Below are 25431 nucleotides of genomic sequence, written 5' to 3' on the forward strand. Positions count from 1 at the left end.
GACACACACACACACACCTACCTACCTATTAAAAAACTAGTGAGAAAAGGCACAAAGTTAAAAGGAACTTAGGATGTAACAATCCCAGCAATGGACAAGTTGTCAAGATCAAGTGTTCAAGGTCCTCGGCTAAAAGGCTAGCCGAAGGCCAGGCTGGGCTACGTCAGACCCTGTATTTTTTTTTTTTTAACAGAAAATTAAATGGTTTAGTATGTAATAGGCACATACAGCTAGCATCTACTCACTTAGCACTGTTTAATTCATGAGAAAAAGAACTGGAAAATCACCCAGGCTATTCTGGAACTATACCATGTAGTCGGCACTTATTGGAATAAAAAAGCCATCGTTTTGAAAAGTAATGAATCAAGTCAAATTGCTAAGCTACTAAATGTTAAAATGGGGAGTCCGGGGAACATTTTGACTTTTCCATCAATATCCTTTCTCCATGTTTGTGTCCTGGGTGCGTTCCCTGAGACATCCCTGCCTGGAGCTCTGCACCTTACTCTTGAGTCCTGGTGTCCAGCAGTTTGTAGTCACCTGTTCCCATCTGGTCCTTCCTCATCTGTCTCTCCCACGGGCTCTACAGGACCTGACTTAGGCTCTCCTCCAACCTCACTGACAGTGGCAGTGTAGACAATGTAGCAAATCCCCCAGGCTAACCAGCAGTGGAAAGAGTCCGGAGCTGAGTCCGCCCAATACAAGATGTAACAACCCAGTTGTCGCTTCAGCTGTCAACCAGCAGACCATTGGCTACATAGGTGTGGGAGCTGCAGAGATAGGCCAGAAAGACAGGCAGAAAATAACTGGAGTCAGAGCTTAACCCGCTGCTCTGAAGAAACACATTGTCTCCTGTGCCCTGGGTGCCAACTGCCTTCCTGCCCCACCCCGAGGCTGCACCAGCTAGGAGGGTGTGAGGCCTCAGCATTAGAAAACCCTTTGTTTATACTGTGCTGACCTCTAGAGGCTTCCAGTGAAAGGACACCCCAGAGGACCCACTTCACTCTGGCATCCACATCCACTTTGGGGCTGTTTCCCTAGGAAACAAAATGCTAGATTCTTTTCACACTTCTTCTTTGGCTGCGAATCACAGCTTGCCCAGGGTGTTTTTTTTTTTTTTTTTCTTTTTTTTTTTCTTTTTTTTTAAGTGATACTGTTTTCTATTCCAAAAAAGAAAAAGGGGGAAAGATGGGTCAGAGATTCAGAGGGGCTTTGTGCTTCTTATGCTATCAAAAGGAAAACTATCAGCTGGTTCCAGAAGCATTTCAACCCTGCTTCTAAACGACCAGGTGGCTAAGCCTGACAAATGGAGGAATATTTGGTTGACAAATTCAGCAGGACACTGGGCTAGACACCCAGCCCTGGAGTCTCCAAAAACTGGGGTGTGGGTTGTTTTTCCCTGTGTTGTGAATCCACCCATGTGTGCTCAGTGAGCCCTGGGGACACTGTGGTACCTACCCCACCTGCCTGATGTCACTATGGAAACAATTGTTTATTATATCCCTAAGCAAGGAACCCTGTCCTTCCGTCTTTGCTGTAGTTTGAATTCTGTGATCTACTATAAAGAGAAGGGGTGTGTGGCAAGGCAGAAGGAAACCTCCAAGCATTTGAGCTAATACACAGCCGTGGATTTTCACTTGGAAAAGGGATTCTGGGAAAAGTATGACCGAGCAGGTCACCATCGTTGCTTTATGGGACCTTGTGGTACTCCCTATTCTACAGCAGGGCTGTGCAGGTGTTCTACTCATGCTCCTCCCCCAAGGGAAATCAGAAATGAGGTCACCAGGCTTACTCTTACCCAGGAGAAATCAAAAGGATGGGGGATGGGCGTGAGTAGTTCCACACAGACTGTCAGGGAGGGGCCTGTCTAGGCCAGAACCTTCCTCCTGCCAGATGATTTCCGAGATTAACACCGGTGAGAGGAGAGATGAGTAACACTGAGATCTGTCCCTACACGTAAAGGAGTCGAGCCTGTGTGATCAAGTCATACAAACAGGAATTTTCTCATGATAAAAATCTGTCTACATGGCCCTTCTGGAGACCGTCTTTGACCAGAGAGCCTTAGAATGTGCACACGCAGCTTTCCTCTGGATTTGGAACCCTTTGGCCAATACCAAGGACCTCCAATGACATTAAACACACACAGCCTCAAGCTGGGGCTGCTAAGCCATTTTCAAGTTTAGAGACCACTCATTCAGAGGGAGAAACTGGATCATTAAACAAAGGATGAAACTTCCTGCCAACTTTCAGAACTCCTTCTGACATGCCTTTGTCTAGTGAATAAAAGCAACTGAGAGTAAGGCATTGAGGAAATGTCAAACTGTTGTTACTGGACTGTCACAGGATACGGATTTCTAATTGTGCCACAAAGCACTCCTAACTAGGTTTGCAAAAAGGAATTCTCCCATATGAAACCAGTACTAGTCCAAAGGGAGACGACACACTGCTAAACACTAGCCAGAGCATTTAGTTAGATGCATGCTTCCAAACACGTGAATTACCGACTTTCAAACCCACCTTTGATGTAACTGCTCCCTCCCACCCCAGTGCCCAGGGTCCTGGCTCTTGATTTATGAATAACACACAATGTTCTGTAACCAAAATCTGTGGAACGAGTAAAGAAGACAAATGGCACCAGGGCTGGAAGACTCTTTAATAGCAAGCGAATGGTAATTACATCCTTGGATGTGGTCCTTGCTCTCAGGGAGGGAGGAGGAAGCAGATGGGACAAGGTGCAGACAGAATTTCCACATTCCCTCTGAAGCATCTAACAAAGGACACAGTTTTTAGCAACCCATTTCACAGTTTGTCACAAGAGAGCTCTCTGATAGGAAATACAAACTCAAAAAAAAAAAAAAAAAGCGCACACATCACACAGGGAAAACTCTGTCTAAAAAAAAAAAAAAACCAGAAACAAACAACAATGTCCCTTGCTTTTGCTTCTCTGGAGAAATCTTATTTCTATACACATAAGCACTGGATTGAAAGCTGAGTTCAGATTTGCCCAGCACTAAATGTTTATTTTAGTGCCTTTTAGAAAGCTGGCATTTGTATAGAGTGCTGGTCTCTGCCAGTTCAGGAGGTTCTTGTTAAAACAGAACCTTGAGAAACAAAAAGGAAAGCCCAGGGAAAGGTGGTTTGTGAGGAGCACGCTGCCAGCTTTCCACTAACACCGAACAACTTGAACACAGTCCTAAGCAAGCTGAATGCTGATCCCTACGTTGCTTGGTACACACTTTTAACTGCTTGGAACTACTCAGTCTTGCAGTGTGGTGAATGGGGTTTCTGGTAGGAAATGCTCAAGGTCACTGCCGGAGACCATAGGCTCCCAGCATCCTGGCAAGCTTTACACCCACTCTGTTTGAAACCTAGAAGACCTCAGCTTCTCAAGTCATGCCAGCTACCATCAAACCAAAGTAACTCGCCAAGTTTGTATGAAAGCGGAGTGTTTCTAATGTAAAAACGTTTCATGCATCTCTGGAGAGGATGCAAAAAGCCATGCCTGGCATCTCTCTCGAGGTTTGGTCTAGGGACAAGAGCCTCCACAGAGTTTCACTGACACCGGAGCACCAGTGGAGGAGAGGTGGGTATGGCCATGTTCTGTCATCACAGCCCCTCCTGAGCCAGCACTCTAGAAGGTGAGCTTCCCTGGCTGTCGGCTGATTTTGTTTGTTTGTTTTGTTTTGTTTTGGAGACAGGGTTTCTCTGTGTAGTCCTGGCTGTCCTGGAACTCACTCTGCAGACCAGGCTGGCCTCGAACTCAGAAATCCGCCTGCCTTTGCCTCCCAGGTGCTGGGATTAAAGGCGTGTGCCACCACTGCCTGGCCTGATTTTATTTTTAAGGGAAGGAATTCCACCAGGTGCACAGGACACTTGCCATGCCTTTGGCTTGGCAGGGGACATTGTGAAAGTCACAAAGCCATTACCAGCATCCTCTAAGCATCCAGTTCTCTAGAGACAGCCAAGGACACAAGTTATCCTGTGCCCCAGGAGGTAAGTGTGGACTATGTGCTTTGTTTACAACTCAGATGGATGGAGACTTAACTCCGCACTGTGCCTGTTCACCTCCTCCCAATACACATTAAGTCTTCTCCATCCTTACATTCGTCTCACTGTAGAGAACCAGATTTGATTAAACTGTTTCCCAACTGGTGAGCTTTAACATGCAATAACTAAAAATCCCACTCTGGGATCACAGCACCCTTGGGCATACTCTTTGTGCTTGGAGAAACTGAAACAATATTGAGAGACACGTATTGTGCTAGACAATAGTTTCTTTCTGTGCTGAGCAGTGGTGTCACTCCCAGACAGTTTGACTTAGGTGCACTGCAAACCTAGTTCTGACACCAGTGTGCAAGGACAATCTCCTCATATAGCGGACGTTTTTGTGCTCTGGTCATGGAAACACAGAATGTAGCATGTGCTGCATCGAGCCTAGGAGTCACAAGTGGACCCTTCCATCTGGCTGAACCCCAGGGATGTTGGGCACTGCACTGGACCTCACTACCCTCCCTGGCTCTGTTCTTCGATGTCTGAAGCCTGCTTGGCTCAGTGCCATCATCAGGCAGAGGAAACTAACTGGGCAGATATGAGAAAAACGTCTTCATGAGTCATGCAGTGATAGGATCCACCTTTGTAGTGCTGTCAGTGGCGTCATTCAGATTTCAGCACCGGCCAGCAAGCAATCAGTCCTTCCCTATATGTTTATTCTCACTGCCTCTGTCTGCCACCTACCAAGTCTTCACTGTCACTTTCTCTTTCCTGAGTGACAGGACGAGCAAAGTGTTCACCGCCATTCTCCTCCAGCTAGTCATCACGTCAATCTCCCCTCTTAGGTTACCTGCCTACCACCTCCAAAGCCTTCAGTGGGGGGGGGGGGCGGGGAGAGGAGCAGCTCTCTCTGCCACTGGCATTCAGCAGAGACAAACTATCTTCTGGGGCCTCTGCTTACGCCCGCCTCAGGCTCCAGGTATCTGGATGTCTACCGGCCATCATATTCTACAGTAGCTGCATGGCCAGTATCTAAGGACACCATCGTTGGCAAAGCTACAAAATATTTCCTTCCCATGTCCCTCAGTGTCCTGGGCTGTTGCTCTTTTGAGCACATACTTCCTACGGCAGCTGCATTAGGACAGTGTTGAAAGCTAGAAAAGCAAATAGCCCTGGTTCATAAAAAGTCACATGACTTGTCAGTGTCCTATAGTCAAGAGTGTCTCTCCCAACTCCCAAAGACCTTTCTCCCATGCCACTAGAATGCTTGCCTCTGTAGGCTTGGGAGGGGTCACACTTGTGTCACTGTGGAATGGGTAGGCTCCGGGTGTGTGCTCAGGCCCACACTGAAAGGGATCTGTACAACAGCGGGAATTCGGTTTGCAAGGTCAATGGATTTGTTGATGCCTCTGGGATTTGCTATGGAAATCAAGCACATCCAGAGATGATCTCTCTTCCTGACCCCTGGGCAGAAGATGAGAGTTTTCAGCAGCCTGCTGCACCAGTAGGAGGGGTCTTAGCCCAATTTGTACAAATAGAGAACATTAACGTGATAACACCGAGTATATCTGGTCAAAGTTTAAATATGTTTTTGATAAAAAAAATTCGTCTTATATTAATGTTCAAACACATGTAAATTGAAATTTGAAGCCTCTGTGTATAAAATTCCAGTTACCTCAGAATGGAGCCAACTGCCCAGGTGTACTGATTTAGCTACAAAAGCCATACATCTGTGTGACCTACCATATTCAGAAGAAAGTTCCCTGCCCTGGACAGTATCTACAAGACAGAGAACTCAGTCTCCGTGCTGTAGGCTCACAAGGTGGGACCATGGGCAGGACTGTAAAAGCTGGACCTCGCACCCTGGAAGGGGCACTCAGTCTGATGTTGCTAATGGGCGACTTCAAGAGAAGTCGCTTGGCTTGAAATTAAATCATTAATAACGTTCTCCCAGGAAATAAAACACATAGGTACAAAAGCACAGCTAGAAGCCAGTATGTGACATCACCCGGCAGCTAAATTCTGCAATGCACCAAGGAGCGTGGGACCCTTCGAACGGCCCCTGGGTTAAACAGAATTCCCAGACATGCTGGCCATCCACATGAGTCTCTGTCAGCACAGGTTCTTCCTTTTTTAAATTTAAAATACTAGTAACATGACTGGTGTGGGTGTCTGAAACACTCCCAAACTGGACGCACACAGGAATCAAGCACCATCAAGGGGACATTTGCACCCTAAGTTATGAGAACCTGAGATACAGAAGGGTCTCACAATGGCATCAGAGAATGTCCTGCTAAGTATTTATTGGCTAAATCATGACAGCAGTTATCCCTGGGAGTTGTCTGTGTGTCCTGATCGCTAAAAATCATTCTCTTTTAACCAAGCAATCCCATAATTAAGATTCTTACTTTCATGTTCCTTTAAAATTTCACTGCAAGTAGGTTCCCTAGAGTATTTAATTATAATTTTAAATAAATTAACTCACTGGGAGCCTTTTTGGACATTCTCTAAGGAATAAAAGATTAGGAAAGTAAAGAATTTTACTATATTAATATTTTTATCCTACTTTATTTTCCTGTTAGATTTATCTATGGCTTCAGAGCATAAGGGGCACTTGCTTGGATCCTGGCTGTTCTCATGATTTAATAAGCTGCTGTCTCATCATAAAGAGAAAAGGTAAACGTTTCATATGCAGGTTTATAAACAGCTTAAAGAAACCAATCATCTATGTCTTTCACCCCACCTACACTTCCCACTATTAGAAACTACAGGTGCCTTTGGAATCAGCAAGTTTTAAACGATCAAACAGCCATGAAACATTTACAGTGACAGGTGGCTGGCTGCTCCATGCCCAGGTAACCAATGCAACAATGGCGAACTCTCCAAGGATCCAAGGAGCCTCGGCCGCTCGCGCCCTCTGTGTTTGCACGTGTGCAGATCACGACTAGATATTAAAACTCATGCCTTCTAATCAAAACCTGTCACTTACGGACACTTAAAAGGGACATAAAAAGTGCAGGCTGTGCTTCTCCTCCGTCATGCTTCTCCTCAGCAAGGTCACCTGTGAGGACTCAGAACATACCCTTAATACATTCAGAGTTCTCGACATTCCAGACAGGAAACATTAATCCTCTAACATAAACTCAAGAGGGAACAGGCAGCCATGACACGGACTCTAACTTCAAAGAGGCAAAAGCTACCAAGACATCTCCATAGAGACCCCGCCAAAGTGGGGCCGGAATTCTGGTCACTTCTGAGCAAAGCTCATCACAGATATTGTGTGGTCATTTAAAAGGTATTTCATTCTCATTTGGGTGCCAGGAGCCAGATGTCCTGTTTGAAAGAGCAATGCAAAAGGGCTACCCCGGGAGCACAGGACCCCACGGGGCGCACAGGGCTTACTCCCCTTCTGCAAGGTGACCTAGGAGTCTACTGCTGACTGACCCCCATTTGGGGGTGGTCCGCCTCTGGCTCCTCCTCCTCCACGTCCGCACTGTACTCTTCAAATGCGTCGTCATCTGCATCTGGAAGCCCCAGCAACTGCAGAGAAGAAATTAGACAAGAAAAGCAGCAGCTGTAAGCACTGCAGGCAGAAGTGCAAAGGCATCCCGTATCCACATTCATCTGCTTGACGTAGCCAGTGTAACTCCAGACTCTACTTCCCCGCCGCGGCTTTTGCAAATTTAACAGAGGACACACTGAGTCTTCATGTTGCTGATTTCACTGGCGACCTTGGGGAGTCACAGCCTCACAAAACACATGTGTGGTAGATGTGGACGCCATACCCAGGGTGCTGGTGAATCACACTGCAAGCATTGCCGATGTCCCCAAATCAGATGTCCCCAAATCAGTCCTCTGCTTCTATTTCCTCCCCACAAACACTCGTGGTTATTTATGGTGAGTGGCCCATGAACAAAACTGCAGATCAATTAAAATGTACGGTAGCAAAGGGTTAAGTGTCATGGCATGTTAGTAAGATAACATCTTACGTAGACTTAAAACTGACATTTTTCAATTAGTCAATGATATGAGTATAAAATGTAAAAATTGTTAATTAAGATATAGATTTTCTTAAAATTCATATGGATGCACAGAGAGAAAAGATGGCAATGAAATATATTCAAATACTGAGCTTTCTTTTAAAATTTTACATTGAGTTTGTGTGTTTGCATGCGTGTCGCAGCGTACATGTGGTCACAGGACAATGCACAGGACTTGTTTTTCTCATTCCATCACGTGATGCCAGAGACGGAATTCAGGTCATCACACTTGGCAGCAGGAGCTATAACCCATGGAGCCATCTCATTGGCCCTTTATATTTTTGTAAACATTTAGAGAGAGGGAGGGAAGGAAGGAGGGAGGGAGGGAGGGAGGGAGGGAGGGAGGGAGGGAGAGGGAGAGGGAGGAGAGGGAGAGAGAGAGGGAGAGGGAGAGAGAGAGAGAGAAAGAGAGACAATTTCTATAAAACTGGGACTGTGAAAACTTTTTTCCATTTCATCTTTATTTTTTATATTTATTTTATATATATGTGTGTATTTTTATGTATATGTATATGAATGTTTTGCCAGTATGTATGTGTACTATGTGCATGTATAGTGCCCACAGAGGTCAGAAGAGGGCATCAGATCCCCTGACATTGGAGTTAAGGATGTTGGTGAGCCATCATGTAAGTTCTGGGGAATCAAACCTGGGTCCCCTGAAGAAGCTCTAAACCATTTCTCCTTTTCCTCCATGTTCCACAAGCATTCTATGATGTTCTATGACTATGATCAGGGAAACATAACAAGTCCAAGATGAACACATTTCAATTTTGCGTACGTGTGCATGTCTGTGTTTTTGGTATGCTCACTTGAGTACTGGTGCCCTTGGCATTTTGAAGGGTAGGATCTTGTGAACTAGCATTACAGGCAGCTGTGAGCTGCCCAGTGTGAAGCTGGCAATCAAACTCAGGTCCTCCAGAAAAACAAGCACCCTTAACTGCTAAGCCATCTCCCCAGCCCCATGACAACAATTTTTAATGACATGGTCTTCCATTAGATACTGACTAGTACTAATCACTCACAATCAATATGAACCAAAACTTGTGTGCTGGCAGAACACCACAGTCTTCAGTGCTCCTGGGCTTCTGTATGGGATGACTGACGGAGTCAAGAGTGACCACGAGACATTTCACCCCAGATTTGTCACCTTCAGGCCACTTAACTAAGTGGTCCCAGTGACCTAGACATTAACTACATTAAGACATTATAGGTGGGCCTGTTCATTCCTCATGTGGCTTCTCTATCGCCCGGCCACCCCTCCTCCACTCTCTCTGTGGCTCAAATGGGACAACAGTAAGCCAGATGTCCCAACTAACACAACGCCTATAGTCTTAAGTTCTAGAACTCTCAGTCTCAGACCCCCCAGGAAAGCATGCAGGGTAAAACCATCCATGAGACATTACTGGTTACAAGTCAAGATGGCTGCAGCCAACTGCAGACGCATGCCATGCTGTCTCTGTAGAGCTCATGGCAGGCAACAGCTCAGAAAGTTACTGCTCACTTTGGAAAGGACAGCAAGAGCTAATCCAGCCCTGGACCACCAATCTCACATGTCCTTGGAAATAAAGAGAAGCCCCCTTGTCTCACTACTTACTGTCTCCTTCCCACATTCTAATGAAATACAAGATGAAATGTGCTCCTGAGAGAAAAGATGGCTAGTGACAATGAAAGTAGACGGCTGCTACGCTGGTGGCAATATGTGTTTTCAAAATGCATCCCTAGTAGGAAACGTATACAATTAATGTTGACATTATGGAAACCTGTTAGCACATACTGCCTGGCAAACTACCAGAACCAGTGCCCAGAGTTCCAAAAGCATCATACAGATACGTAGCAATTCAGGATGGCTGCCAATGTTCCACACCATGGGTGGTGGAAGATCTAAATTGGAGGTGAGATGACAAACAGCCTGGTAAGGAGCTGGAGCCCTTATTGTGTCTGTGCCCACATGTTCTGATGTGAAAACGGGAATGACAAAGCCACCGCTGACAGGCCTGATATGTCTGAGTGGTTCTTGACAGTTACAGCTGTGCAATCCTAATTTAGTGATTATCTTTTTCAGCAACCTGGGACTCAAACAAGTTTCTGCTCATTGTGTAAAGGAACACACTGGCATTCCCAGGCCTGGCTGTCCACAAAGCTACCTTGAACAGCCCACAATCACGTAAACTGCTAGGCCTACCACACTATGTGGGCCTCCACTGGGAAAGGAAGAGCTGCCACCTCTTGAGAATTGAAATTCTCTAGGCCCTGGTCCCCTATGGGACTAATTTCAGGTCCTGTGGACAAAGGTGCAAATTACCTGAGGCTGTGGCTGGCATGTGGCACCCTGAAGGAGTGTACATCAGTCACCTTGGGCTGGTGTTTTTATGCTGGGAGTGGAGATGTGTGCGGCTTCTGGAGTCTAGAGCATCCTGGATCTGCTAGAATGTTGGTGAACATAGCATGTCCTCGTGGCTGCGAGCTTCTTCAAAGGGAACAGCATTTCTCACACTTGGCCATGCCTCTGAATCACCAAGAACACTACCTACAATGCAGATCCTGACTCACTGAGCCTGAGGGAGGACTTGTCTCTGCATTTCTGCTCTGTGGGGGCCCAGAAGCCCCACTCTGGGCAGCAAGACTAGTGAAAGATTGGGGGCTTGAAACTGTCAGTCCTAAAACTCATGGTGAGTTTCACTCAGACTACACTATATTAGGAGGGAGAGGGAGAGGCAAGATGGAGGTGGGGGTGGAGTGGGGAAGAGCGGCAGATGCACTGTGGTGGTGGCATTGGCACCAGCCTTCCTCAAAATGACAAGGTTTTGTTTTTGTTTGTTTACTCTGTTTTGTTTTTCCTTTTGGTTTTCTTGAGACATGGTTTCTCAGTTTAGTCCTGACTGTCCTGAAATTTGTTCTGTAGACCAGGTTGGCCTCAATATCAAAAATCTGCCTTCTTCTGCCTCCTGATTGCTGGCATTAAAGGCGTCGCCACCCCCTGGCTAAAAATGACAAGTTTTGAGTGTTCATAACAAGCAGAAAACAAAAGATATGGAAAGGTTAAATTTCCAATTTTTAATGTCATTCATGTAAAGCCACATGGACAAGAAAAAATATTTTTCTCTTGGGCTTTCTGCCCCACTTGGGCAGCTTGGCAGTGGTGGAGTCTTTCGTTTCTTCAAGGCTACTGACCAGATGGCAGAGACAGAGGCAAGGATTGCAAGGTGGCCATGAAGATTTTCTTGTGTGGCATCTCCCTGCCTCCCTAGCCACTGGATGCATCCTTAAAGCACTGGTCTCCTTCACACCAGTGTCCAGAATCAGGACTGTGTTTTCTGGTAGGAACCCCTTCTGAAGAAAAGAAACGGTCTCACAGCATTCTCAGAGATAAGATAAGAGTGGGCCACCCAGAGAAGCCATGGGAGGGAGCCCCAGAAACTAAAGCCAATCTGGACCATCACGGTAACATTAGACAGAACAGCATTCAACACTGCCACAGGCACAGGCACAGTACCCAACCTCCATGAGGGAGAGAGGGGAGAGAGGGGAGAGAGGAGAGAGAGGGGACAGAGGGGAAAGAGGGGAGAGAGAGGAGAGAGGTTCCTCCCTGAGAGCAGCAATTGGAGGCAACACAGGCCCTGCCTTTACCCTGACTTCACCCCGATCAGTGGCTGGTGCTTTTTCTCATCAGCTCCCAGGTGGCAAAAGCCAAATATGCTGTGCTGTCCTTTACCCTCCAGAACAGGGCTCTGGCAATAGACAATTAGAACATTTTTTGTGGGAAATCTGATGAAGCAGAAGAAACACAGAAGGAGGAAGGACGGCCCGAAGGGGGAGGGGGCAGGAAAGAGTTACGTTTTCTTCACAGATCCAACCAGATCTCAGAGGGTGTGGAATGAGGCTTTGAGATATTATTTTGGTGTGGGAAGTGCAGGTAAGAAGAATGGAACGCAGTTCAGACACTGCTCCATCCAGGTGGCATAGCCTTGAGGTGATGCTGCTCTAGGCTATGGCTGCCACAGGCCCAGCTTTAGCAAGATCAGGCAAACAGGGTTGATGAGGCCCCTTGGGGGCAGAGGAAGGCTACGGAGAGATATGTCCTTATCTCTGTGGAGAGGCTGCACAAGGCAGGGATTGGCTGATGACCTCGTGAAAACAATCATGACGGAAGTGGGCACACAGGTTATAGAGTCCCACACCTGACGCCCAGATGCAGCTGTCTTACGGCACAGGTGAATGCACTGGTCTTGGGGATACCACCACACCCGGGGGACACAGCACTAGTATCCTGGCTCATAGTCTTCCTGACTGGATAAGGTCTTCTCTCAACTAGGAGAGCAGCAGCCAAACCCTGACTGTGCCTTCTTTCAAAGCTCCATAGAGAGGTGAGCCCAGCAGAGACAGGAGGGGCACAAGGTTCCCCACTGACTTCTTGGCCCTGCAACACTGAGTTCTAACAGCACCGGGCCCTAGCTTTTCCTCCCACAAGCCCTCCCAGCCTCATCCACCACTGTGAAGGTCCTTCACCGCACTGCCGAGGAACTCAGGTTTGATCTTACAGCGAGGCAAGCTATGTCTGCCTTCCAGGCATCTCCAGCATCCGAGTCTCTTGTTCCACTTTTGCTCTTTTTAAGCTGGCCTCACATCTGCCTGGAAGATGGCACTGCTTTCTGTTCTGGTCCTACTCTTCCTGCTGACAACCAATCTGAGCACTTTAGTCTGCAAGAGGGCACCTCTCAAGAAAGGACATCATCCTCATGCCCCCAACCCCCAACCCTGCTTGACTTCTTCTGGCTCTCCATGGCTGGCAAACCCAAGTCCTTCCACAGCTATGAGACCCTGTCTTCCTGAATTCTTCTCTCACTGTGCCCAGGTCCCCAACTCCAAACCCTGTAGTTCCGTGGATACCTCCTATACCAGGAACACAGGCAATCTCCTGACCGGAGGCTTTCAGAGCTGTCTGTGCCTGACACCCCCTCCCCCTGGCTCTCCCCAGGGTTATTGCTGACTCTGAAATATCCTTCTCATTGAAGACTCCCAGGCAAAACCTACCCAAGTTCCACTTCTCTTAATGGTGGACTGAATGATTATAACCAACCCTTTCCCTGAGAACAGCTGAAGTTTTTTCAAGCATTAGACATGAAAGTAACCTTTTGAGTACAGTGAGGACTTGGAAGCCAGAGAGGTCAGTCTAACCTGGATGTGGAAGCAAGAAAGTATATACTGTACATACAGGTCAAGCCCAGGTCCTCTAAAGGAACAGACTACAGCAGGGTCCCCACTTTCTCAGGGAGGTCCTCCAAAGGTCCACATTCCTGGGACAATGAGCTAAAAGAGACAGGGTCTTGAAGCCTGTTTTTTTGTTGTTTTGGTTTGGTTTTTGAGTCACCTGGAGTGCCTAGGAACTACAAATCAAGCAGTGAAGGTCACCTCAGGCTGACATGGCTCTCAAGTCCTAGCAGGGCCAACAAAGTGAAAGGTGCTATCATCCTGGGTCTTCATTTATTCCTGTCCATGAACTTGCAAACATGCTAACCTGCATTCAGACAATGCCACACACAAACGAGGGATACCAGAAGTGTGAGCCAGGAGTCACAAAAGATGCCAAACAGACTTCCTAACCTTGAAATGTCAGAATGTCAGACAGGATGTTATGTAACCAACCACCCTGTGTTCAGGGGACTATAAAACAAGCTTGAGATCTTCAGTAGAGAAGACTGAAAACAGTTTGAGAAACACACAGAAATTCCACAGCATGCCACCGTATACATGCAATAAAACCACAGTGGGCCAAGGAGGAGGCTAGGGCGGGGCATCCTGTGATGCTGGGGATGACATTGGAAGAGAGAGGGAAGTAAAAAAACCATCCAATTAGGAGCAAGTATTCACTGGCGGTGTTCATCAGCTAGCATGCAGGCAGACCAACCGCTCGCTTGCCATGGAAACACAGTCCAAAATCCTGAGAGGGGAGGCAAGCTTTCTGCAAGTGTTTTTGAGAACCGAGACAAGAGGGCCTCAGGATCCAAGGGCGCCCTTCCCCACAGGCACAAGCGTGGACATCCTTTATCTAGATTTCCAGCCACACCCCTGATGCAAATACCACTATGATAAAAAGCAAAACAAAACAAGCAGAGAAAACCCACGGCTTATGGGTGGGTTTGGAGTCTGCTGGGTGAGAACTACAATACCCCGTCTTCCCATAAAGGCTCTTTGCCTCTACCCTGTCAGTACTTCTAAACTGAGACTAGAAATAGCCCTCGGCCCTGCACCCAACAACCCCGCTTTCAGCCTCTCCACAGTGGCTGCTATCTTCATACTACAGAGCCAGCCGACGAGCAGACAGGAGTACAATCTTGGGTCAGGCTACTTTCCCACCCATCCCTGCTATCAGTGTGAAGTTACGGAGGGTTACAGGGTGGCTTTAGAAGCCGTGCAGTGCAGCACCTACAGGTCTGAAGGACTTGAAGACTTTTTCCAAGACTTCATGGAGAGTCTTCTTGCCACAGGAAGAGATGTAATCTTGTGCCAGCTGCAAGAAGGGCAGGCAGTCCTCGCTCTCGCTCCACACGTGCTGCGGCCCAGGAGGGCGAGGAGGAAACAGAGAACACAAGTCACTACCCTAGCGTTTTAGGGAGTCCCTCACTTGAAGCCAGCCATTACAGAGTGAAATCCACACCGCCTTGGACTTCATGTGTTTGCACGGCAAGGGATCAATGTCAAAGTCATAGAAATTCCCCCAAGCTTTTTGCTCCCGGTCTCACCTTTGAGGCCAACAGGTATTGCCCTGCCCACCTTCTCAGCAGGCACCTGAGGGTGACTTTAAAACAGGGGGTGGGTGGGGAATCAGAGCCTTTGCCTTCAAATTCCTTAACTTTGCCTCCAGCTACAGCTGAAGAATTATTAACTAGTTTGTAATCATGAACTTGGAACAACGTGTTCCCTCTGCAGATGGGCCCTTGAGTGGGGACGTTGGTAAATCTCTTCAGAATGAAATGAATTTAGAAGAACATGCGAAGTCGGCACTGAGTCACTCAGGCTCCTCACCCCCCTCCACACATTAGGAGGACATCCTGCCCAGGCATCATAGTCGACCTAGCACACGTGGACAACAGTCTGCATCCAGGTTTGCTCTTGTTACTGGGGCTGGGGACCGTTTATCTATGTGAGGAAATCCACGTTATGACATCTTTCAAATTAAGGTCAGGTTTTCCCATAATGGTCAAAGATCTGGAATAAGCTAGAGAAACAGACTTGAGGTCCAGATGAAGAAGCGGTAGTTCTGCAGAGCCAACAAGCCAGGAACACGGGGCACCCCCAGGTACCATGGGTCTGTCTCAAGGGTTTCAACTGAAGGGCAGTGCTGAGGCCTGGGAAAAGGGAGGTGTTTGGTGGATGGAAGGAGGAGACAAGACCTAGTTAGAAAATGGTCCAAGAGGTCCGTGTGGCACCCCCTGCCTGCTTCTATTCATGTGCGTGAGCAGGCATCCCCTTACAAAGTTCAGTTGGCCACCCAGGAGCACTCACCACCTTCTTCTTACTGCAGGATGTCTAAGAAGGGGTTCGTAGATCCCCGACACAGCTGGGGTCTGAGTGAGGATACACAGGTACATGTGCCATCTCCATACTCCGATTATCCGTGTCACAGTCTGGCTGGTGGCTTTCCAACCCACCCAGCAGCTCTATTCCCACAGTGCCCTCCAGAGTTCCCTCCACCACCTCAGGGAGCCACTGAACAGCTCCTCAAGCCCTTCCCTGTCACAAACCCTAACACCAAGGGTCACTTATACAGCTACTTCTTACACAGCACAGAAAGCTAACTGCACAGAGCCCTCCTCAAGTCATTGTCTTGCCTATTCTCCATAGACAGGGATGCAGCCAGACCATCACTGTGCTCGGCTAATAAGCTTTGCACAGCGCTTGCTGCTACACCACATCTGGAACGTTCCAGATCCTCTCAAAGTTGAACCCAAGGTAGATGTGGGATGACCACCTAGCAGCACTTAACATCCTGTCTGCCTTCCCTGGGCACTGTGTAAGTACAGAGTGAAAAGCTAGTCTGTGCAGTGCCGGCTGGCAGCCTGGGCCTGATCTGTAAGTATCGGGCACAGGGAGCTTTTCTCCCTCTCTGCAAGGGAGGGTGACAAGCTGGGTTTCCCACCTGCCACAGGCAAGAGTCACGGGATGAGCAAACCCAATACCCAGGATGACTTTGCTGTGATTGCTCTCCTAGGCCACTTGGGTTGAAATATCACCTCTTAAGCAAGTGGATCTAAAATAAACAAATAAACAAAACCTTATAGACTTCTTTTTTTTTAAAGTGCATTTGGGTTTAAAATTACAAAGTAAGCAGAAGTGCCTCATTTAGGCAAGGGTAGACTGGCAGTATGCCCGACTCCTGGCAGTGGAGAGCACCAGTTAGGCATTTCTAAGCTTCTTTAGCCTCAGGAAGACATTCTTCACCCCCATCTCCTGACTCCACTTCTGGAGCTATTTATTGGTAAATGTTGGAGAATTTAGACTTTGAACCCCAAGAAAGGGTCTTCTCCCTAAAGAGCCTTCATCACTGGTCTAGCTTTATGCAGAGTCCCATACTTACTGGTTTAAGAAAAAAAAAAATAAGGATCTGTGAAGATGACAAAGAGGTTAAGAACACTTGCTGCTCTTGGAGAGGTGCTAGTGTGATCCCCGGCACCTACACGACAGTGCATGACTGACTGTCTGTGACTCCGGTTTCAGAGTAGCCAACATGTCTATGGGCACCAGGCACACACGTGGTGCACATACATACATGCAGGCAAAAGACTCATACACAAAGTAATAAATAAGTCAGAGAAATGAAAACAAAAACCCTTAACTTGAATCACTGTCTGCAAGGTACCACAAAGAGACATGGAGCTTGGATCAGACAGACCCAAGAGGACATGACAGCTTGTAAAGACACCATTTACAGACTGCTAATCATCTTATTTCTACTGTCTTTACAAATACAAAGTATTTAATTTATTTAAACTATTTCTTTCCAAAAGTAAAGGTATCTAGCAGTGTTAGAATACAAAACAGGATGACCTGAGACGTAAGCCTGAAGTGTGTGTGTGTGTGTGTGTGTGTGTGTGTGTGTTATGCTAAAAGAAAAATGATAAAATAAAAGAAACATGAAACCAGATTGGAGAAGAGAGCAAGCAGTCAGGTGAGAGGGCAGAGCCTCTAATCACAGTCTGAAGTTAATTCCATATAAAGACAAATTGGGTTGCTGAAGTCCCAGAATCCTGGGCCATGAGGTCCAGCCATTGTAACCGCAGCTTGGAAAATACTCCAAGCACATATAACCAAACACCCACATTAGTCCGGGAAAAAAAAACTACAGCCGGAACTGGAGAAACTAGCTGCAGCCTCAGAAATGGCTGAGCTGGGAGTGTCAGACTGAAGAATACTGGCTGTCCTGGGGACAGAGGGCACTTGGAACCGGGGTGAGCTGCAGGCCTCCTGTAATAGCAGGAGATTCGGAGGAGCAGGAAGTGCAGCAGAATTGGGGTCTTAACTATTGACAGTCACCTGGAAGCTTGTTACAATGTAGACTTCCAGGTCTGCCTCCCAGAGTTTCTGAATGGCAGCTGGCTACATTTCAAATTTTTTCACGGAGAACTCAAGCAGTTTCACTACCGACCACAACCATGAGCTGCAGTGACTTAGCCTTTGCTGTCCCCACCCCAAGTGACCTGCCACTCCTACAGCAAGTGCCCCACGGGAGCACTGTGACTGTAGGCCATCTGTACCTTCTTCTGTTACATCAGGCCTGAGCTCATCCAGCCAAGACAGCACAAGCAAGTCACCTGCAGGGAGTGTGTTCCACTTTCTATATAGAAATGACAAGATCTGGTCATCAAAACGTGACATTAGATCACTAAGCTAACTCAATCTGAAGTTCTTCTTGTTCTGGGGGCCATGTTGCTAGACTTGCAGCTATGAGATGGTGAAACCAAGAAGGAGTTCAGAGCACAGATTAGTCCCTGGACAAAATAAAACAAAACCTACTTACTTCCAGTTCCAGTACTGAACACCCTAAGTAATCTAACCGAGTTAAGGCATACAGGGTTAGGTGCAGGGTGTGTGTGTGTGAATACGTCATTTCACATACAAGCTCTGAGCAGCCTCAGATTTTAGAATCTAAAAAAGGTCTACAAACCAATATCCCCATGGCCCATCCCAGCTGAAGTGTGGAGTGCCTGTTATTCTCGTTCTATTTTTAATTGGTGTCTCTTAATCTGCAACTGCTGTCTGTCCACATAACAGACAGAACACAGAAACCACAAGCCACCCTGTGGTGCCCAACATACTTGCACATGCAGTTGGGGAGAGCACAGGCAGCCATAGCTAAAGCAGCCAGCTCACTGTGTTGAGCACTCTGTCAGGGAGGAAACTGGTGCTCAAAAGGTTAAGTACCTTGCTTGTGGCTACACAGGCAGCAGAAGGCAGAGAACACCCCGCAGGGGGTTTTGTTTGCATGCTCTCAACTGCCTCTGTGCATGCTACTTAAGGGAGCCTTGGCTCAGCCATGTGTAAGTCATAGACAACAGTTATATTTAGAGGGGGTCTGAAATCACAGGCGTCTGCCTGCAGACTGCCTATCAATTAGCAGATAAGTAACTGCTTGTTCCTTCCCAACCATCTGAGCTCATAACACCCCAACGTTACCCTCTTTATAATCAGCTAACTATACAAGTGGTTTTGTTCTTCCTTGAAATAACTTCTATGAAGTGATTCCACTGCACACTGGGCTCCTTATGCAGTGCTCACAGTAGTAGTGGGTTACAGTATGATTTTCCCACTCTGGATGGAGCAACCAGAAGTAGTAGGTAAAGAGATGCCTTTCCTCCTTCTCACCATCGCAAGACCACAGTGCAGCTCCATCTGAATGTCACAGACAAGCTCACAAATGAGAACCATGTAAACATGCATGTAAGAATTGACCACGAGCCCCTCCGTGAGTACTGTTTCTTTAATAATATGACTATTGCTATTTGTTTGGATCAGAGGGGATGAAACTGCACAAAAATGTGCATCCAAATATGTTTCTGATGGGTTGTCAGAAAGGTGGAACTATGAGGTAAACCGACCGTCCCTACAATCAGTAATTTCTATTCTAGGTGATGTATAGGCACTCTTTAATTAGTGGGCAAGCGAGGAAGGTAGCCAGTGCTCTGACTGGACATGAACTGACATATTTGTGAACATACAGAGGCACATGTACATGTGTATGTATACACACACACACACACACACACACACACACACACACACACACACCCGCACACACTCACATACACACAGTTCTGTTCCCCGGTACCTGAATGGTTGCCCACAATCCCTTTCTCAGGGCTGACAGGCCTTAAGACCTTCTGAAATGGTAGAAGAGGGAACTGCCAGCTGGTTGCCCATTTCCTGCCCCCTCTGCCTGGGTGGCACAGCCCTTCCTGTCACTTGTGAAGCCATGATCCCCAACATGGTGGGTGGTTTGGCACCTACATTGGCAGGTAGCCTGTGAGGTGAGAACCCAGAGGATCTAGGCGAGGAAACTGGGGCTTAATGTGGAAGAGACTCTGATAGCCCAGATCTCTGTCACCTCACTGAAAATTGACCCATGGTAGCTCCAGAGGCTCAAGAACAAAGATGCCTTTGAATGCCACTCCACTAGGCAGTTCCTGGGTTCTCACCTCATCTGTAAAATGGGTACATCTACCCCAGAGAATTTTTGTGAGGCCCAGTAAGAAGACATCTTTTAAGGCTGAGCAGACGGCTTAGTGGGTAAAGTGCTTGAGGAACAAAGCATGAAGTCCTGAATTCAGGTCCCCAGCACAAAAAGATAAAATCCTGGGGTCTTGCTGGCCAGCAAGGGTGTTCAAGGCAGAGAATGGCAAGTGGTAAGGCCCTGAGGCAGGAAGTGGGTGGCAGTGACATTTACAGCGATTACACTTACAGGGCTCCCAGATATGAGCACCATACACTAGGTGTGCTTCCAAGCAGTCTTGCCAGGCATTCAGTGACAACAGGCTGCCACTTGAAGTCAGGTAACAGGAGGACATAGTTGTTTAAGCTCCGCAGAGAGTGATGTCCCCAAGAACACGGACAGAAGTGTGCACTTGGATGTCTGAACAGAATCAGGGCTAAGCACTGCTACATCCCTTCAGAGCTACCTGTCTTTATAGGCACAGTGTCATCCGTAAGTCAGAGGGCTCTGACCAAGGAAAGACCAAGCCTTCGTCAGTGTTCGTAACTATTTAAATGATCCTAAATGTTGTAAATAAAAGATGCAATGTAATAGTCTCACGGTTAACAAAATCTCCAATAGCAGAAATGCCACTTAACTCGAATTTCTTCAAAGACTTCTCCTAGATTTTCCTAGAGAAAAGACATGATTGAAAAACACACCTGGTGTGATACAGATTCAAGGGACAGTTTAACTTTAAAAAAAAAAAACAACAACAACAAACCCATGGCTGGCAAACATCACAGTGTTTAGAAACTTGGAGAAAGTTCTAGTGTGTCCAAGGAATTATCTCCCGCCTTCCTTATCTCCTCCATCGGTCGGCCAACATTTTACCCTTGTTACAAAAAAGAGCTAATCTGTGCTCACAGGAATCAATAACCTGTCTCCACTGTGAAAACTGCTCCGTGAGGTACTATTTTTGAAGTAGGGTCTTTAGGGTCCTAGGCTGACTTGGAACTCCTGAGGCCTCCCTGGAAGACCTTGAACTTCTGATCCATCTGCTTCCTCCTGTAAGTGTAGGGATTACAGACTTGTGGTCCCCCGCCCACCATATACACAAGACACTTTGGCAGTGTTGGGGATCCAACCCAGGATTTTACACACACTACACAAGTGCTGTACTAACTGAGCTCCATACATCCTTAGTTCCAGGTAAGGGTTTATACCAAGACAGGAGAGAACACAGGTCTCTGAACTTTAAATTTGCAGGACTCTTGCTCTGCATCAGACTGCTGGGTCTACTTCAAAGATTGCCAGAGAACTGGTATTAAGGAACTAATTTTGTGGATAGGCAACGCAAGGGAAGACAAGTGAACAGAACCTAAGCCAGGAGCATACTTTATTGGGCAGATGTGCACCAGCCTACACCTGTCCTGTGCGGGTCTCACAGATCCTAGGCTGAACTTCCCACAGATAGAAGAGGTGTGTCTACCCAGGGGATGGGGGTTATGTCCAGCTTTGTCATTCCACCTGGTGAGCCAAGCCGGTCAATGCACCATGCACCACCTCATCTCCCTCTGCTGCTACAGAGCCTCCAGCCTCAGGCCGTCGACCAGGAGATAACCCTCACCCCTAGCTGCCTCCATCTTACATTTGGGGACTATTATTTACAGTGCTTACAAACACTCCATGGCGCGCCATCCCCGCCCTGCCTCCACACCTCCCATCACAACCGCGTGCTCTCTGCATCTTCTTCCTAAACTGTCAGCGCCAGAATACCTAGTGGGAGGGATGCAGGCTAAAGGTTTGGCCACTGTAGTTCCCGGTTCCGGTCCCTCTGGACCGGGGTGTGTGTGTTCTTCCTCTGGAAAAGCCGAAAGGCCTCGGAGACGACACATGTAGCTCCCATGGCAGGCTAGAAGCCGCATGTGCTACACACACTTGCTGGCAGCTCAGTGAGGAGCTAGGGAAGCAGAAGACCCGGGATAGGCGTGCCCCCGTGAGCGAGCGCGTGTGCACGCGCGTGCATTTTTAAGCTCCAGGGCGTAATTCCGCAAAGAGGGTCCAAAAGATCTATCATTGCGGGTGTGGACAGAGGCTTTGTGTCCGTTCGAGAGACTCACAGGCTGGGAAGGGGACCCTGCTGGGAGGGGCGGGTACAGAGTTGTGTCTGAGACCCCGAGGGGGAAATAACACCGCTTCGAACCGGACCTCGATCCTGCGGCAGGGGTTAGGAGCCCCGCCCGGTGAGTGCCACACAGAGGCTCTCCTGAGATGCTCTTAACCACGCGCCCGGTGCGGGATGGTCCGAGAGGTCTCCACACCTCCGCTCCTCAGCCCCTGGTCCCCTGCCACCGCTATCCGCCCCACCCGGCCGCCCTGGAGGAGCTCGGGCGAAGCGGAGCGCGCTCGTCCCATGTACTCACAAAGCTGTCGCCGCAGCCGTTGTCCGGACACAGCACGTAGAACGAGACGCCCGGGTCGGCGTAGAAGTCCATCCTGCACTCCGTCTCCTCCGCGGCGATGAGCTCAAAGGGCGTGCTGGCACACCACTTCTCCGCGACATCTGCCAGCTGCTGGAAGTCCATGGCGGCGCCTCCCGCGCCTCCTCCGGGGCTCACGGCGCCCGGGTCTGTTTACACCGCCCGCTCCGCCTCCGCCCCGCCCCCACCCCACCCCACCGCCCGCCTTGAAAGGAATCCGAGCACCCCGAGGGCCCACCAGCCCCGGCCCGCCCCGGCTCGTGACGTCACGAACTCTGGCCAATCCCCGGGGCGCGGCCCGGAGCTCGGTGACGTTACGATGTGGGCGGGGCGCCCAGCTCCGCAGGTGGCGGAGGGGTGGGGCGGAGCTGGCTCCGGATCCCCGGTTTGGAGCCAGTTTGGAATGTTTTCTCTGGAATCCGCTACAAACGGCGCGGGGCGCGCCCAGAAGTACAGGCTGCTTGGTCCTTGCCAGGACTGATTGTAGAGGTGTTGCTAGCACCCGGGGAAACAGCTTTGCTTTGTACGGAAACCAAAATTCGGTCCTCCAAGGAACCCTGAATGTGTTTTTCTAGACTGATTCGGAGAGAAATGTGTACTCTTACACGCACATCAAGCTGCGAGCGTGCTTCTTACAAATGCCCTCACTATGATATTTGGCTTGAATTTATGTTTTATGACCTAATTAAAGTGGCCAGTTGTTGTTTTGTTGGTTGGGTTTGAGGTTTTGTTTTTTTATTTTGAGTTGCTGGAAAATTGAACCCAGGGTCATGCTTTTCAGGCACGCTACCACAGAGCCACACCCCAACCCTGCTTGGAAAGCAGAGGACCTACCCCTTGACTACACCTGTTGAATGTTCTGGCTGCTGCGTGCCCAACAGACACACTGGATTACAGGGAATACAAGAGTCCTCTTCTGAACACTTGGCTTCCGGAAGGGACTCATTAAATAGCATTCGTTCTATAAACATCCATCCGTGGTTATTTTTAAAGTGTGCTTTCTGAACCAGGAGCCTTGCTTGTCAGGGGGTGTAAACTTGAGTGGTAGGTCTCTGTCTCAGTGAGCTGGCAGTCTAGCCAGGCGGAGCCCAGCTATTTATTACACCTGCTATTTATTACAGGCAAGAGACGTTATTCCACAGTTGTCTGCTTTGATTATTTCTGTGGCAGAATTTTCTTACGTTTATTTCTTTGCTTGTCTTTGCGTTTGCCTTTAGACTGTGGGGCCGATCCTTCTACTTCCTGCCTTCTGAGGCTAACAGAACCCAGTGACATAAACTCACCTTTTAGAGAGGTGTCCCAAGAGCCTTGCTCCAGAGCACCTGTGGGCATGAAGGGTCTACTCCAGGAAAAGGTGGGACCCAGCTGATCTCCCGATTGGAAGCTGTTGCTCTGTTAGCAAGTTTGATCTGGTCACTGTGACACTGCCACCAGGACGACCAGCACAGCACCAGCACAGCTCTCTGGACGAGCATGCTCAGCATCAATGGGAGATGATGGGAAAGAGGCTCCAAGAGTAGAGGTCAGACTGTGATGCAAGGCCAGGACTGGTGGGAGCAAGACCTCGGAAGGTAACCTGTACACTACCTGACATCGTGACTGGGGTGTGTCACCTAAGTCCTGGGAACCTCAATTTCCACATCTGTGAACATGAGTATGTAGTCATGACCTTGTAGTAAGGGTTTGAGAAAGTGTGTGTGTGTGTGTGTGTGTGTGTGTGTGTGTAAGGAATGGAAATCCAGTGGGTTTTTAAATTTTTTATTTATTATTTTTATGTGTATGAGTGTTTTCTCATAAATGTGTAGTTGTGTACCATGTACATGCCTGGTGCCCATAGAGACCAGAAGAGGATGTTGGATACCCTGGAACTGGAGCTACAGACCTTTGTAAGCCACCATGTGTGTGCTAGGAATCACATCTAGGTCCTTTGGGAGATCGGCTGGATGTCTTAACCACTGAGCCATCTCTCTAGCCCTGGATTTTTTAAGTGTAGGAGATTTGATTACATGCTCAGGCATATAGCAATACTCTTTGGTGTCCGATGTGTGAAGCAGTATTGATTAACTTGACATTCTGTTAAACCAAGCATGAATGTTAAATTTTCTGCAGCATGAACTGATTTGACACTGCATTTACGTAATCTGTGTAGAAGTATGAATGAGCTTCAGATTGTCTAACATCCAGAATGGATGCTAAAGTTTAACGGTGCATTAATTACACTCATGTCTCATAATCTCCATTTTGACTGCAATGATGAAAAAAGAGGGAGAGGTTATCTTTGTTACACAGGAACAGAGTCTGGAGGAGGGCCAGTCAGAACACATCTGGCGAGTCTTTGATCACGAGGCTTCCCAGTGAGAGACTTCATATAGCTTGACAGATAAGTTGAGGCAAACCCATCTATGCTGCCTCACTAGAGACACACATTAGAGCAGAGGCAGTGTAGCAAAGGACCAAGAAACTTGATCCGTCAAGTTGCTGGTGAAGCTTTGTAGGCTTAGAGTTTTTAAAACTTACTTTTAATAAGCTTTCTCAAACACTTCAACCCTTCTTCTAGCCCACAGACTGAAGGGAGGGGAGAAAACATGGTAAATAGGACAAAGGGAGGTGGACCTACTTAGAAGTAGTTCTTTGGGGCGATTCCAGTCTCTGTTTGTCAGGATACCAGCAGTTCTGTTCAGTAGTGTCAGGAGAGCAATCCGGAACCAGCAGTGGGGGCAAGAACCAGCAGAGGCAGCCTGGTCTCTAGGAGCCGCCTGACCCCGGGGGAAGTTCTCTGCTGTGCCTCTCTCAAGGAAGTGAAAATCAGCGAAGACTTCCCAGCGGAGCCCCACAAAGCCAGCTCTGCAAGCACACTGTCAAGGTCCTGTCCACTGAGTCCTATTTATACTCTCCCCAAACATCACAATGTCCTCCTAAGGGGTTTTGACTCAGCAAAACACCACTCGAGTCTGCATCACATGACACAGCCAGAAACTTCCACTTCAACGCTTTTTGGTTTTGTTTGTTTGGCTTTTTGTTTGTTTGGTTGTTTGTTTTTTGGTCTTGAGGATGGAGGAACCCAGGTCCTGTCATGGGTCAGGCAAGAACTTTTCTGATGTGCTGCAGGTCCAGCCCAGTCTTTCAAAGGTAAAATCATGTTACTTACAGAAATGCAAAACAGCACCAGAATTGCGCTTAACTCCTGAGTGATACCTGTACGTCTATGACTGAAGCAGAGATGCTGAAGGGAAATGCA

General features: G+C 48.0%; 1 protein-coding gene across 3 annotated transcripts; it reads right to left on the reverse strand.

Moving 5' to 3' along the window:
• Nucleotides 1-2631: 2631 nt before the first annotated feature.
• On the reverse strand, nucleotides 2632-22380 carry Mturn (maturin, neural progenitor differentiation regulator homolog). 3 transcript variants are annotated; one of them, XM_034519720.2, is made up of 4 exons: nucleotides 22137-22377; nucleotides 14455-14577; nucleotides 7432-7527; nucleotides 2632-7048 (listed from the first exon to the last, which is right to left on the reverse strand). In XM_034519720.2, the coding sequence occupies exons 1-4, from the start codon at nucleotides 22296-22298 to the stop codon at nucleotides 6983-6985; spliced, it is 447 nt and encodes a 148-aa protein (XP_034375611.1). In that variant the 5' UTR covers nucleotides 22299-22377; the 3' UTR covers nucleotides 2632-6982. The 3 variants fall into 3 exon arrangements, with proteins under 3 accessions (XP_034375611.1, XP_076769432.1, XP_076769431.1); XM_076913317.1 differs by lacking the exons at nucleotides 2632-7048; nucleotides 7432-7527 and adding exons at nucleotides 11067-11357; nucleotides 11655-11755; XM_076913316.1 differs by lacking the exons at nucleotides 2632-7048; nucleotides 7432-7527 and adding an exon at nucleotides 11067-11357 and having other exon boundaries at nucleotides 22137-22380.
• Nucleotides 22381-25431: the final 3051 nt, after the last annotated feature.

Source organism: Arvicanthis niloticus, chromosome 15, assembly GCF_011762505.2.
Source record: "Arvicanthis niloticus isolate mArvNil1 chromosome 15, mArvNil1.pat.X, whole genome shotgun sequence".
Lineage (NCBI taxonomy): Eukaryota > Metazoa > Chordata > Mammalia > Rodentia > Muridae > Arvicanthis > Arvicanthis niloticus.